Source organism: Sceloporus undulatus, chromosome 2 (genome assembly GCF_019175285.1).
Source record: "Sceloporus undulatus isolate JIND9_A2432 ecotype Alabama chromosome 2, SceUnd_v1.1, whole genome shotgun sequence".
Taxonomy (NCBI): domain Eukaryota; kingdom Metazoa; phylum Chordata; class Lepidosauria; order Squamata; family Phrynosomatidae; genus Sceloporus; species Sceloporus undulatus.
The window spans coordinates 73,228,148-73,244,081 of record NC_056523.1 but is presented as its reverse complement, the minus strand read 5'-3'; the positions used below and the strand labels follow the sequence as shown (position 1 = coordinate 73,244,081).

The following is a 15,934-nucleotide window of genomic DNA, read 5'->3' as shown; positions in this document are numbered from 1 at the left end:
TAAAAACCAACCCAAAAAACCAACATGATGACCAGCTTTACTACCTTGGTATGACAAGCGGAGACGGGGAACCCATTGCTTCCATGAAATACTGTTTTCAACCATCAGTAAAACAAACCAAGTGACAAGGGCAATGTTGGTGGTGAAGCAGCAGCACATGGAAAAAGTCAAGCGGATCATCACTCTCTCTTGCCAAAAGCACCAGTGTCCAAAAACTCTGAATTCACAGATGCATTTTCTTCCCAGAGAAAGTCACCTGCCACCTAAAACAGAAATGGAGAATAATCTTTAAGAGGTCTAGTAACAGTCAACCAGTCATGCATTGTTCCTTTTCTCTTGTATCCGTCCCATGATTTCTGAACTAGAATTATATTGGCAGAGCTGACATCACATACAGGAAATGGAATACAGAGGAAGTAGAGGTTAAAAGTAAACTATGTACTATCCAAAATCCTTTTGAGCATGGGCCCTTTGAGCAAGAATCCTTTGAGAAGGGTTTTTCTGTTGAATATGATTCCTATATATTTCCGTTTCCTTCTTTGGAATCCTCTTCCCTCCATGAGCTCTGGTTCAGCCCTGGAAAGAGGCTAACCTAGACACATAGAATTTTCTGCTGGAAAGTAGGTGGTTATATAATGATTTGCCTGTTTTTGCCTGTATGGTGACTAGATTCTATGCATATTTATTTGGAAATAAGAGTCTACCCTTGGGGTTGGGAATCATGTGGCCCTCCATATGTTGCTGAACTGAAAATGTGAGCAGTCTGAACCCCCACAGCCAACGGTGAAAGATGCTAGGAGTTGCAGTTCAACAATGTCTGGAGGACTGCCTGATTCCCACTGCTGGTCTAATGTGATTGTGTCACAACCCATCCATTAGAACATGACTGCTGTTGCAAATCATGGGAGCTGATGGTGGTTTAAAGCAAAAAAGTGGGAGATAAAAGTTGACAGGGAAAGGTCTGAGCCCTCCCCTCCATTGCACCTTTTTATTTTATTTATTAGACTTATATATCACATTTCTCCCAAAATGGGATTTTTGTTTTGCAGTCTGCCTGCAGCTGCAGTCCTTCAAGCAGGGCTTGATTCTGATCATGGAGCCCATCCAGGAGAAGGGCTGCTGGGGGAAGGAACTCATTTTACACATTCTACAAGTGGGATTTTCCCCTCCTGATTTATACCTCTTTCCTGGTCGCCTGTGTTTGAAAATATGTCTATTCTCATCACATAATGGCTGAGAACCTGATTGGCACAGCATAACATAATAGTTCCACCTGAGGAACTATGCTACACCTGGCCATTCAACACCCCCTGGACTTAACAATGGGCTGCTGCAACCTACCATAGCCATCCTGGGGCTAGTGGAAAGAGGTGGGGAGATTGGAGAATAATCTGATCATGTCTCCATAGCCAGGCACAGGATGATTACATCATCCACTGAGAATCACAGATGTCTTTCATAGGTCTCAGTGGGTGACGTGATCATTCTGTATCTAACTACAGGGACAAAGCCAGATGTTTCTCCAGCCCCCTCACTCTTCACCAGCTACAAAATGGCTGTGCAGAGAATGCAATGGCTCAACAGTAAATCTGGGGGAGAGGTTTGGTCACGGAAGAGGGTGGCATACATTACTGACCTCCACAGTGACAAAAAAAGACATATGTATAAGGTAGACTTGATGCCTGCATATGTCACAAACAGGATGCCAGTGATTGTTAGATTCTGAATGCAATGAGCCTCCATGTCAGTGGGATGGTGGATCCATTCTGGGTTTAGACCTAACTTAAAGAAAGCTATCCAAGGTGCTGAATCCTTTTCCCCTGATAGGTTCAGCTCTTTCGATAGTGCCTTTACAGTGCAAATGGATTCATCAATGGAACTGCTTAAAAGAAAGCATGCACAAGACTGCAGACACACGGTTCTGTTTCTATAAATTAAAATGGCCAGTGGAGTCAGAAAGAAAGAGGTTCGCTTTAAAATGTTTGCTGCATTGGGTGGAGATGGCTCCAGATTTTTGTGTTTGGCCTCTGCAAGAAAAGAAAATCAGACATAAACAAGGAGGACAAAAGGGACAGAGGAAACAGGAAGAACAGGTGCAAACATGGTGTTTCCATACCTTGTGCACCACTGAACGATGTTATGATCTGTGCATCATTTAATATAAACACTTCATCTGAAAGGAGCCCAAGTTGTTACAATAACAGGGGAGATACTCAGTGAAGCGTGCCAAACAATATTTTGTTTTCCTTTCCCAATGGCTCTTGAGGGCAGGGTGTGGGAGATTAATTTTCCTCTCTGGGTGACATCAAGTTTGGAAAGTTTTCAAATGCTCAAACTATATTTATACTTGGAGTGTTTTAAAAATTATTCTTAAAAATCAGCCATTAATTGAGAAACAGAAAACTTAGTACTCTGCAGTTAAAAAGACATAACTTTAAAAACAACAACATGGGAGCTATGGTAATTTTTTTTTAAAAAAAAGCCTGCTTTTATTTATTTCTTGAACAACTTTAAAAAATACTTTTGAAATAGTTTTGCCTTTTAGCACTGAAACCTATTGAAATCCAGAAATTTAGGTTACAACTTTGAAAGTGTAATACACAAACAGTTGGTGTATTATTATTCTATTTATTTTTATCCCACCTTCCTCCTGGTACAGGGACTCAAGGCGGCTAAACAAACAACTATATTTAATTAGTTTTAAGACATTTAATCACATACACTCTATTCAGTTTTAGCATTATAACACCAATGTGTAATACTATGAAAACACTGCAGTTTTGTGTTGCTGCTCTGCTCTCGGATGGCATCATCACCTATCCTATCATCTGTAAGAATCACACAACAGTTTTCAAAGGTTACTCAGTCCATGGCAAGGTTTGGGCAGCACTACACAGGATGACTGCTGTGAGAAAGAGAGTCGCCTTCAGTGTTACAAATACATGAAGGATGAGAAACAAAATAATCACAGGGCTTTACAGTGTAAAATTTCCTACTGCTGCTGCTGTTGTTGTATGCCTTCAAGTTGTTTTTGAATTAAGGCAACCATAAAAAACCCTATCATAAGGTTTTCCTGGCATGATTTGTTGAGAGAGAATATGCCATTGCCTTCCTTTGAGGCTAAAAAGAGTGTGATTTGCCCAAGGTCACCCACTGGGTTTCTATGGCTGAGTGGGGATTCAAACCCTGGTCTCCCAGAGACCTAGTCCAACATTCAAACCATTATACTATGCTGGCTTTCAGAGTAAAGTTTACACACATGTATATATAAATAAAATAATAAATAATACTTTTATTTGTATCCCACCTTTTTATTATAATAGCAATCAAAGTGGCTTACAGTTTAAAACAAAACCAATACAATACATAATAAACACTACATAATAATATATCTTACCCCCCCTTAAAAAGGAATTAAACATGTCACAATTTAAAATATAGTCTATTAAAATCTATTAATAACAACAAATGGTCTGTTGGGAGGAGAGGCAGCATAATAGATAATAAGTGGGGGATTTATTTATAGCTGAGTGATTTTATTCAGGAAAGACCTGCCAGAAGAGATCTGTCTTGATAGCTTTTTTTTGAAGCTATCTAAGTTACCAAATGGAACTCCTGCACCTTTTTTGCGCACTAAATTTGGCTGCCCATCAGTTAAAACAAGAATAGATTTTACACAGATAAGATATTTTAAACATATTGCTACCCTACCAATTAATCGTCACCCAGCATTGTGTTACTTGGAAATGTGAGATAACCAGTTCTGGAAATCAAGTTTTCAAATTCTTTTACAAAAATATAACTTTTCTGAGTTGAACACTGTTATTGGTATGGCTAAGAGGCAATTAAGGGAATTCCTTTTTTGGACTGAGTCAAGATAAGATCTGCAGTCAATTAGGACCTTTTGGTTCTACTTTTTGAACACTGAACATTTTAGAGCCAGATATTTGACTCAACTCAAGTTGCCTACTTTAAGAATTGCCTTCACTGAGCTACGACTTCAATTAATGCCTACTGCGGTTCTAGATGGACGCTACAACAAAGTGCCTTTTGAGAACAGAGTATGCATCTGCAGTCAGCCTCAGGTGGAGGATATTGTTCATTACTTGTTAATTTGTCCATTGTACAGCGACCCTAGAAAGACATTTTTAACACCCTTGCTGACAAACAAAAGTGGGAGCTCTATTGTTGATTCGGTCCAATTCCTTTTGAGTGACACCAATGACTATGTAACACATAGAGTGGCTCTTTTTGCCATGGCTGCAAAAAAGATTAGAAAGAGAGAGTTAAATAAAATTACCATAAATTGCCAGGGAGACCCCAAGTATTAATTAGATTTTATGATTATATCATATACAGTGGTACCTCGGGATACGAAATACCCAGGTTACGAAATTTTCGGGATACGAAAAAATCCCATAGGGAATCATTGTTCCGGGTTACGAATGTTTTTTCGGGTTACGAAAAAACTTTTGGTGCTTTTTTCGGCTTTTTCGCACGGAATCGCGGCTTTTCCCCATTAGCGCCTATGGCAATTCGGCTTACGAAGGCTTTTCGGGTTACGAAAGCGGCCGCGGAACGAATTAATTTCGTAACCCGAGGAAGCACTGTATGTTTACTAATATGCAGGAAAGGTATCTCTTTTTCCTTTTGTCCTTTTTAACAGTTAACTATTTTTAACTGCACATTAAATGTTGGGACATTTTTTGTCCTTTGTATTCTGTGCCTTTTGTTTTAAATGTTAAATGTTTTATGCTTTTTGATAAGCTCATTTTGTCATGGCCTTCGACTAGTACAATAAATGTTAACTTTAATAGAATTTTTTTTTTTGATGGATCTCATCTGGCAGGCCATTCTAAAGTCAGGAGCAGTTGCAGAAAAGGTCCTCTGGGAGGCTGCAGTTAACCTAGTCTTTAGAGGCTGCAATAAATTCCTCCCAGAGGACCTGAGTGTGTGGGGTGGATTGCATGGAAGTACTTTGAAATGTGTCTATGAAATCTTCATGAATGTTTTCTGTTGTTCTTCAGAATTTATGGGGCTAAACTTATCGGCCAAAAGAGCTAGCACTAGAGTGGAGTGGGGGTATGGCGGCCACACAACGCATGCCCCAACTCCATCCCCAAGCTGCCATCACACTGCCTGCCTGGCAAGCGGCATCATGGCACTCCTTTGGCACCAGAAAGTGCTGCCATGGTGGCAAAGGTGTCCTTTTCCCATCTCCAAATGGAACAGCCTTTTGCTGCTTCTTTTGGGGCCAGAAAAACGCTGGATCAGGGCCAGTCTGTTTTGCCGCTATGTTAACCTCCTAAGGAGCCATACTGTGCGAAGGCATGCTTTTTAAGAAACATCTGAAAGAGCCCACTCAAAGGTGTGAATAAAAAGTTGTAACTGGTGCTAGGCATTGCCAAAAAATAGCACAGAACAACAGAAATCATTTTTCATTATCTAAAACAAAACAAAAACAAAAACGAAGAACCACAGTAATAAATACCACAGCCTCACGACACATTGAGAGGAACCCCTAGCAGATATCACTGGTTATCTTTCAGACCTTACTGTCAGGCTGCAAAGCCAAAGGCAGATGCTTCCCTCACTTTATTAAAACATAAACTGTTTGAAACAAAGGTAATGCTCTGCCAAACCCAGAGCAACGCTGCACATTTCCCAACCCTTCATGAATGGAAACCTGAATCAGATGCAGGGTACATAATGTTGCATGCAAAGTCAAGAAATTCAGTAAATGGTTAATTCAAGCTTTTTGCTGTACCTTTCAATTCAAAATGAATTCCTGGCACTGCAAAATCTAGTAAACTGAAAACAAAACATTATAACACTGCCTATTCTGGGTTTTTACAAGCTTTATATAGTGGCTGAAGAATTTTTCCAGCTTATGTTTACCAACAGAAATTTAGTTTAAATGTGTTTAACTTTTATACTAAGAGTTTTTAAATTGTATTGTGCTTTTAAAATGGTGTACACTGCCTTGGATTCCATGCTGGGAGAAAGATGAGATATAAATTAAATAAGAATTAGATAATAAATAAGAATTTCCAGCAGTCAATAGATGTAAAATTAGAATAGCATCTCTTTTTGGAACTGCCAGATCTTTGGAGCTGCTCTCAAAACAAGATTACTATGGTATCTGGAAAGCCAAGGGTGAGTGGCAGTATCATCAATACAAGTGGATAGATCACTGCCATCAAGCATGAGAAAACAGCACACTGGAGACTATTGACAGTTGGAAGGGGAGAGCAGGGCCAGACTTTCCTATGCTACCTACTTAAAATAGTTAAGACTCACATTTTCACTCCTTGACCCTGCCTATCGCTGGAATGCTGTCCTTGAGATGTTTCACTCATTGGAATTTAGCTCTTGGGTTGAGAAAGGTTGCCCAGCCCTGGTGTAAGGGATGTAGTAATGTGGCTTCTGTATTCTTGAGCAAAAACTATTCCTTTAAAATGAAATAAAACAAATTCTTAGCATGGGGAGGGCAACAACTTGGTTTCTTACCATTGTGCTTTATTTTGAGGGAGACTGCTGCTAGTTCATGTCTATAACATTGAATGTTTCTTGCCTTGGTGGGTACTAGTAATCTTGTAAAGCCTTTCCAGAGGGTGCCATAGAAACTCTCCATATGATTGGGAGGATCCATCTGGCAAGCCAAGATCTGTCAGTTGAAGCACAGAGAGATCCTGCCATAAGAGTATGAACAAGTGAACAGTGGCACCACTAAAGAGGTGTGAGGACTGCACCAGGTGACACTTCAGAGGCAGGGTTGAGCCCTCCTCTCCCTTCGGTGCAAGAAGGGCAAATGTGCGCCCTTCCTAGCTGCTCCATCACTAGCTTTCTGGGGAAGAAGCCTGATGGCAAAGCATCAGGAGGAGCAAAGGAAGCGCATCCCGGGTGACACCCTTCACACTGGGTGACATCCTAGCTAGTGACATCATTGTATGTAAGGAGTCTGTTGCAAGGCTTCTTTGTAGGAACATCTTCCAAAAGACAGCCAGGGCCAGGCTTCTTACAGTTTGTGTGGCATCCAGATCCTGCTCCCATTTTGGGAATTCTAGTCCATCAAGTGAATTTTTCCAGGTTCTGAAATCTTCTGAAGCACATCTTGCGTTAAAATAATAATAATAATTCAAATTTAATTGCTTTTCCCCTCATAGCAGCTCATCTAGAAATAGCTAGATGTTGGAAATCAGGTGAGCTAACAATAGCAATTGGTGGAAAAGAGTGTGGGAGTTTTGGCTAATGGAGAAACTCTCATATACAATAAGAAACTGTAATAGATACAAGAGAAAAGACACATTCTATGATGACTGGTCAAAATTTAGAAATAGCAATAGCAAAGTATATTTCTATACTGCATATTGATGTAAGCATTTTACAAAGTGTAAGCTAATTGCCCCCAATAATCTGGGTACTCATTTTAGCGACCTACAGAAGGATACCAGGCTGAGTCGACCCAGGAGCCCTGCCTGGGATCGAATTCACAACCTTGTGGTTTGTGAGTGAGTGGCTGCAGTACAGGCATTTAATCACTGTGCCACAAGGGCAATTTATTCAATATATTAACAATCATTCACCGCGATTGCAACCTCCAGCTGCTCAAGTGGACCTATGGAAAGATACATTGTGTCTTGGTTCCCCTTCCAACAATGACACTTCAACATTTATTTAGTATATTCTCTAGTGCTCATTTGGCAAAACTATGCCTCATATCACTGTTAATTGTTCTTTGTTGAAGTGTCTTCTATGTATGGCTGATGTCATGTTAATCTACCACATGGTCTCTTCCCCCCCCCCCTCATTACAAAAATTGAATAAAAATTAATCAAAAATAATATTTCACTTTTCCCTTAAGCCCAATGATATATTTATTGAAATGCCAATCTGTTGTTTTTTTCAGTCCCAATATTACTAGTATTTCAATACTTATGTATGTTATTTTTCATTTGACAGCCCATTGTAGACCATTAATCTACTCATCACTGTTGTTGTGTGCCTCCAAGTCATTTGTGTGTTTTTTTACTTATGGTGACCCTAAGGTGAACCTGTCATAGGGTTCACTTGGCAAGTTTCTTCAGAGGGGGTTTGCCATTGCCATCTTCTGAGGCTGAGAGAGTGTGACTTTCCCAAGATGACTCAGTGCTTGAGTGGGGAATTAACACTGATGCCCAGAATGGTAGTCCAACACTCAGACCACTATCTCATGTTTTACTTCATTTTATTCCCTGCCCTGTGAGCATGGCATTATTCAAAAGTGATTTTAACTTACTTTTCAAGAAGTTATTATCTAGCGCCAATCAATTTGAACTGGATTGTTTGGTTCAACTACTACAGAATAAATGTGATTAAGTGAAAACTTTTAAGCTTCTAAAACAATCAAGATGCTTTTGTAATTTACCATCCACTGTGTTCTCGTTGCTCCAGGGGATTCTGGCATTTGTTCTGCATATCTTTTTACTTCTTGAGTATTTCCTAAGTGCTTTGCAAGCCTGTGTACTCCTGTTACAATTTGATGCAGAGCAGGGAAGAGCACAATGAGCTAACACTTGAGGTTCAACACTGGAGGCAGTGATTTCAAGATGCAGCTCCAGAAAGTAGGCAGTAGAGATGGTAATGAACAGTATACCTCTATATACATATATGTACAAGATATACAAACATACACGTACAAAACCAGGCCCAGTTAGAAGACATATTGTTTTATCCAATGATTAGACTATCTTAGGTAGAGTCATGAATAGGGTTGCCATAGCGCCGGACCTCAAAACCGGGGAAAAAAAATGTAGGACAAAATTTTCAAATGTAGGAAACACAAAATGTGTCCTACATTTGAAAATTCTGTCCTACATTTTCCCTGGCGATCGCGGCAGGAGCGAAGGCCAAGCGGCGAGGGAAAGCCTCCACTTAAGGAGGCTTTCCTCCCCGCCTGCCCCAGGCCTCACCGCGATCGGAGGCCAGGATCGGGGCCTCCCTCATTCCTGCCCGGCTGGGACAGGAAGGAGGGGAGGCGCCGCGGCGATCGCGGGGGCCTCCCCTCGTTCCTGGCCCCCGCGGGGACCAGGAAGGAGGGGAGGACGCCGGCGATCGCGGGGGCCTCCCCTCGTTCCTGGCCCCGCTGGGACCAGGAAGGAGGGGAGGACGCTGGCGGCGATGGCCGCAGCCTCCCCTCGTTCCTGGCCCCGGCTGGGACCAGGAAGGAGGGAGGACGCCGGCGGCGATGGCCGCAGCCTCCCCTCGTTCCTGGCCCCGGCTGGGACCAGGAAGGAGGGGAGGACGCCGGCGGCGATGGCCGCAGCCTCCCCTCGTTCCTGGCCCCCGGCTGGGACCAGGAAGGAGGGGGGGACGCCGGCGGCGATGGCCGCAATCTCCCCTCGTTCCTGGCCCCAGCTGGGAACCAGGAAGGAGGGGAGGACGCCGGCGGCGATGGCCGCAGCCTCCCCTCGTCCTGGCCCCGGCTGGGACCAGGAAGGAGGGGAGGACGCCGGCGGCGATGGCCGCAATCTCCCCCGTTCCTGTCCCCGGCTGGGACCAGGAAGGAGGGGAGGACGCCGGCGATGGCCGCAGCCTCCCCTGTTCCTGGCCCCGGCTGGGACCAGGAAGGAGGGGAGGATGCGGCGGCGATGGCCGCGGCCTGTCCTCCTTCTTGGCCCCGGCGGGACCAGGAAGGAGGGAGGAGGCCTGCAGCGATCGCCGCAGCCTCCCTCGTTCCTGGCCCCAGTGGAGCCAGGAAGGAGGGAGGGAGGCTGCAGGGAGGCGGAGAGGTTGGCGCGGCTGCGCCCAAGAGGCGCCGCCTCCCTGCAGCCTCCTCCGCACCAGGCCTCGCTGCCTTCCTTTTCCTCCGCGCGGCCATGCGCAGGGGGAGGAGGAGGCAGCGAGGCCCCAGGGTTGCCCAGCAACCCCGCTGCAACCAGGCTTTTCCCGGTTTTTGGCTGCACCCGTGCCGTGACCGGGCAAGGTGCAGCCAAAACCGGGAAAAACCCGGTTGCAACCGGGTTATGGCAACCCTAGTCATGAAACTTTCTGGTGTCTTCTCCAAATTTAAAATGTTAAACAGTATTATATTGGTGTCATTCCACAATGCCAGGACTGTGATGATGAATAAACTAAAAGCTCAGATTTTTAGATTATGACATCTAAGATTTTCACTTGTAGAAGGGATGAAATTTAGAAGGAGCAAGTCGGTCACTGAAAGTTAAGCAGATCCATGGACTAATAAATGCCAGGCAGACCTTGGGAAAGTCACACTCTCTCAGCCTCAGGGAAAGACAATGGCGAACCTCCTCTGAACAAATCTTACCAAGAAAACCCCATGATAGGGTTGCCTTAGGGTTGCCATAAGTTGGAAATGGCTTGAAGGCACACAGCAGCTACAAATTGCTGATGCCTGTCCTCTCAAATAACAGGATTTTACTCTTCCATTTTTATCAGGAAAGGGTTTTATTTCTATGAATTCATCCTACTTTTTCTAGAAGTTAATCTACTGATTCTCAGCTTTCTTTTGGCCCCATGTTGAGAAGGAATAGTGGCTATTGAGCAACGGAATATGTTATCTTTGCCAATTGTGTTAAACATATTTCTTCCAAGAGAACAGCAGCTGTTACACGCTGTTCATTCATTCATTCATTCATTCATTCATTCAGGGGATTTCTGTTCTGCCATAGAGAACCACAGACCTCTTATCACTTCCCTTGGAGTGCTTGAAATGAGGGCTAAGTCTGTTACTAATCTGATTCCAAACTACTGTTGGCCAGTAACAGCCCCTGTAATAGGAGTGTACACATTTGATGGTTCTGTTTATTTGTATGGCCTAATAAAGATAATGTGAATTTTTTGGCCAACACTGCTGCTGCTGTGTTCTTTGTAACAGTAGGGGAACATTAAGCAGTAGTAAATTGCTTAATGGTGTAGGGTTGGCATAATCCGGTGCAGTAACTCATGGTGTCACCCCCTCTCCGTTGACCTCTTCTCATATCACACCATAAAGAATCCTTAATAATGTTTTTTGTACTGAAGTTCCTTGTAAATTGTAATTCCCGTATATCAATGAATGTAATAGTAATAGTTATGGCAAAATTTAAATTATACCTTTAAATTATAACATCACTTGCACAGCCTAAATGTATTTACATGCACATAGTTTCATGTGGTTAAAGTGAACATTTTTTAAAATGTGAAGTTTTTACATAAAAAATACATAAAATTTAGCACCCTCCTAGTCATGCCTCTGAGTTAAGACTATCGTATTTTGGACATATAATGAAATAACATGACACCCTAACATAAACATGGAGATAAACACAAACAATGTGAACAGTGAAAAGAGAAAGGATTAGATATGATTAAAGACCTATTTGTTATGAGTAAATCCTTATCATAAGAACAAATTTTGGCAAAGCTTTCTGACACAGAAGAAGGATGGTTACAAAGAATACAAATTCAGCCCTTTACTGATTAGGCTGTATATGTAAACATTTGGGAGCCACAAGGGCATTGCCTAGGATTCAATCAGCATGTACTTCTCCTTCCATTGTTAATGGGCTAGTATCTAATTTATATAAAGATATAATTGAAGAAACATATGGAAGAGGGGAAGGGTCAAGAATTTTATGGGAAACTGACTTTACATTTCTATTTCAGAAGCACAGTGGAATAAAATACCATGCTCCTTTACAAATAAGTATCAGCTTCCTCTAGGGAAATGTCACTTGAAGACAATTCATAGGTAGCAAGTATCGCTGGTTAAACTTCTTACAATAAGTAGTAATATTTCACAGTAATATTTCACACTGGAGCTGTTGAAACAATAGTCCATATCTGGCTGCAGTACTCAAACATGGTTTATTTTTGGAATAAGATAATTGATTTTCTGAAGAAAATAATTCATCACAAATTATATCCCAGAGAGGATGTATTATTAACTATTTTTGTGATGATGACTGTAATAAAGGTTTGATGATGAACTATTTTTGAAGGTGGTAATAATACAAATGCACTGCATGAAGACTTTATTGCTATATTTTGAGATGGTTAAAAATTACAAGAACATGGAAAAACCTGGAATATATTTCATTTCAGTGTTGGCTAGATCATGTTTGGGGAACTGACCTTTCAGAAAAACTGGCCTGTATATTAAAAATGCCAATGGGGAACTTTAAAAAGACACATTTGCTACAATTTGGACACCTTTCACTGCTTTATTAACTGAACAAGATTTACGGGGTGGGCCACCATCATACCAGTTATTATTTGGGACTCATCGTTTTAGGTAGGTATTTTGTGTACAGTAATTATGTTTACAGCTGATTATGGAATTAATGTTTGTATTACTTGCTTGACTGTGTTGTGGTTTGCCCTTTAATCTGCTTTTTTTTTTTTGCTTTAAAAAAAACAGCTTTTCACCAAGTAATTACTTTGAGATGATATTTTTACTATACAGTGACATACCAGTAAACAACAGAAGTAAGTAACAACATCACTGCAACCAGAACAAACTACTGTGGCTCTAAGATAGGAGAATATTGTTTCTACATATAGCAGTTTTGTAATGCAATAGAATTATTCCCCCCAAATATTGGAGATTTGCGTGCAAGTGAACTGGAAAAGAAGGTGCAACAGTAGGATGGACTGGATTGTTGTCCCTTCACTTCCGCCTCATTCTCTTTCTAACTTGGACCTTTCACCTCATATCTATTAAGAAAGCAGTTTTCCTGACATCAAGGTTTGTTTCAGGAGCTAGTTCTTAACTACTGTATTTATTTCCACTTGCAGCCCACTGTTATTGGTGAGTGCCTTCTCCAGGTTGTGAGGACTGAGTATACACAAAGGCATGCCTTTTATTCTGCCCTATAAATCGGAAAGACAATTTCTGAATGTTATATAACCACAATGAAGTCTTGGAAAGGCTCTAGCTAAGAATTAGACAAAAAGTGGCATTCTGTTACTCTTTCTGCCGGATTTGTCCTACAGTAGGCTATAACAACCAAAAGAAGAGCTGCATCAAGGTCATAGGCACAGAGTTACAAATTGTTAAAAGATGAGATTACTTGCCTGAAAAATGCTGGCAATGATGATTCTGTCCAATAATAGAAAAAGATTCATCGGTGGTTCACAGAAGTCTTGTTGGAGGATTGTTGGAACAAGGACAGCACAATGTAAGTGACTAATATGGTTTCATACCCAGATCAGATGAATTTCCAAATTGACACAGTTAGCTTAGCAGGTCCATTTGCCAATAACTTGCTTGCACACTTCACTGGAAAGGCAGTGGGGCATCTGTGCTTTTCATGTCAGTGTTGACCCAGTTTATAATGGCACTGAGAATCTTAATGTATTAGTATGAGCACTGGTAATCCCAAAGGGAAAGTACAAAAGATATGTGTGTCTACAGATTGAATAACATATCAAAAACAGCACAATCTTCAAAAGGTCTACATTCCTCAGTGCTCTTTACATAGGGATTTCTTTATGTGGGATGAAACTGACACTTATCACCTGTCTAACACATGGCTTGACATTTAGCTCAACAATTCAAATTCCTGGTGACACTTGATGTTGCCAGCTGAGAAAGCTTCTTGCCGTTTCCTTTGTCAGACACCACAAATCACATTCCTGTAAACTGGTGGATATTACTTACAGTAAACTGGGTACAAGACTGTGGTGGTGGTGTGCCTTCAAGGCACTTGTTAATATGATAGGGCAATATAAAGTTCAACCAGTGTCAGCTCTGTTGGGAGTTCAAGGTGTGTTATTTCTAACCACCTGATATTGTCTGTAACATGTGCCTTTTATGAGAGTAGAGACGATCATCCCTGGCCTTCTAAAGCTGAAGATGGTATCATATAGGCAGTATTCTCCATGATACAGAATCATAGAAGAACAGAGCTGGAAGGGATTGCAAGAGCCACCTAGTCCAGCCACATTGTGCAGAAATGCATAACGAAAGTGTTTCTGAAAAACGGTCAGTCTACCTCTGTTTAAAGACCTGCAAAGAAGGGGGGTTCACCAACCTCCAAGGCAGCCTATTTCATTCCTAAGATGGATGGTATAAACAAGGATGGTTGTTCATTTCTTGCCAATTGTGGTTAAACAGAGTTTACAGGTTTTCAAAAAACAACAAATGTCTGCATTACAGGGAGAATGAAGGGATAAATGTGCATACTGAATACAAAGGGTTTCAAATTATCATAAGCAGCATATGTTTTTATTTTCAAAAGGTGATTTTAATTGTGACATGCAATGACAAGAAAAGAGTTTACAAGAAGAGAACTAAATATGGATGTTAGAATAGGCTGGAAGGGAGGTGGCAAAATGTTGGAGACCAAAAGGTTTATGAAGGGCAGGATTGGAATGATATGAAGTTTGCAGGTTAGGCCCAAGGAACTTTGTGTGTGGCCTTATGTATACAACTGGTGTCTAATGCAGACAAGCATTTTCTGCCTGTCAGTGTCATGAGAGAATGCCTTGAAAGGGCAGGCTAGAAAGAGAGCATATGATTTGAATATAGAAGATTTTCACCTCAAGGTCATCTGCTCAAATCTGGAGCAGGTCAACACATGCAAGGAGTCACTGTGGCTGCTGGCTGTTCAATGGTTTCACAGAAAGAAGTGGGTGGTCTCTGCCACATTCCTAAGCGAGCCATTGTCACCATCAATCTTGCTCCACACTGCCCACATTAGCAAGCTAAGCAGAGGAGGCCTGAAGATGACATCAGTTCCAGAATTGTCTGTCTGGGAGGGTATGCTAATAGGGGGAAAGGAGCAGGTGGAATGAGGGGAGGCAAGCCCTATTGTCCTCCACCTGTTTCAGGAATTCTATAGCTGACTTTGTGAGCCCTCAGCTAAGAGTGCCACTGTCCAACACGATTTTCAAACTGGAAAGCTTATGAAGCAGAAACAAAAATAAAGTCACGTTTAAGGAGCATGTGCCTATCGATTGGGAGCCTCTAATCTCCATCCTTTCAGGCTGTAGAAGATGACCAGTGCGTTTTGGAGCCCAGTGAAAGCGCTCAGCCTGTAGTTTGTTTTGAAATCCCACTTCTGAACTCTCTCTCATTAAGTCAGCCTCCCTCCCTGATTCGAAACATGAAAGCTCTACAGTGTTTTCCTTCCATCAAAAAGCTTTCTCCCTCCTTCCAACGTATTCTCTCCTACATCCTGCTGTAATTGGAAGAGCAGAGGGCTGATGTAGGAGGCTTGGTCAGGGTCTGGGTATTTTAATAAGCCCTGGGGGGGAGACAATGCGGGTGATCCTTCCCTGTTGTCTGCTTCTTGTCAATTTTTTCCCCAGCTGAAATATCTCTAAAATAATGGCCTGGGTTTGGAGGTGGTCTTTTTGAGCATTGGGTTCTCAGAAGCTGGGCTCATTTCTTTGGCACACATTATCCTTGTCTGACCTTTGCCATTCCTGGAATGTGTTCTTCCTCAGAGCCCTTCTCTGTCATCTCTGAAAGACTGCAGGAACAGTGGGCAATGTCTCATGTCAGTTGCTTTGGGCTTTTTTGAACAATGTCAGACTTGATTCCTAGAAGTCTGGGGATGGGCCTGAGAGAAGTTGGGTAAGGTGAGCTCCTCTGGTGCTCTGCTTTTCAAATCAGAGAGCAAGTCTAACCAGGGGCCCTTTCACACCACAGAATTATAGCACTATGATTCCACTTTAACAGCCATAGCAACTTCCTATGGAATCTTGGGTTTTTAGTCTGGTGAGGCACTAGAATGCTCAGCCTGAGAATTCTAAACTTCCTTCTCTAAATGCCAAATCCCAGGATGTTGTGCGAAGTTGCCATGATACTGGCATTTGTGTAGTGTGAAAGGCCCCTTGAAGTATTTACGCGAGTCCAGCCATTGTACCTAACTACTCTAACTTGAAGCTGCTTAACAGACTACTTACTCTGCCGGTGTGTTGTGTTATTATGGATCTCTCTCTTGAG

At 42.1% G+C, this 15,934-nt stretch overlaps 1 protein-coding gene across 3 annotated transcripts in view; it reads right to left on the bottom strand.

Moving 5' to 3' along the window:
• The window catches only part of LOC121921001 (semaphorin-3D-like), a 74,609-nt gene that overhangs the window by 36,887 nt on the left and 21,788 nt on the right, over window positions 1-15,934 (bottom strand). For 2 of the 3 annotated variants that reach the window (XM_042448408.1, XM_042448410.1), the window contains exon 2: window positions 45-263. In XM_042448408.1, coding sequence (XP_042304342.1) covers window positions 45-180 — 136 coding nt within the window. In that variant the 5' untranslated portion in view covers window positions 181-263. Of the gene's footprint in view, window positions 1-44; window positions 264-6,510; window positions 6,614-15,934 lie in introns of those variants that run through there. The other variant, XM_042448409.1, reaches the window with a different exon arrangement.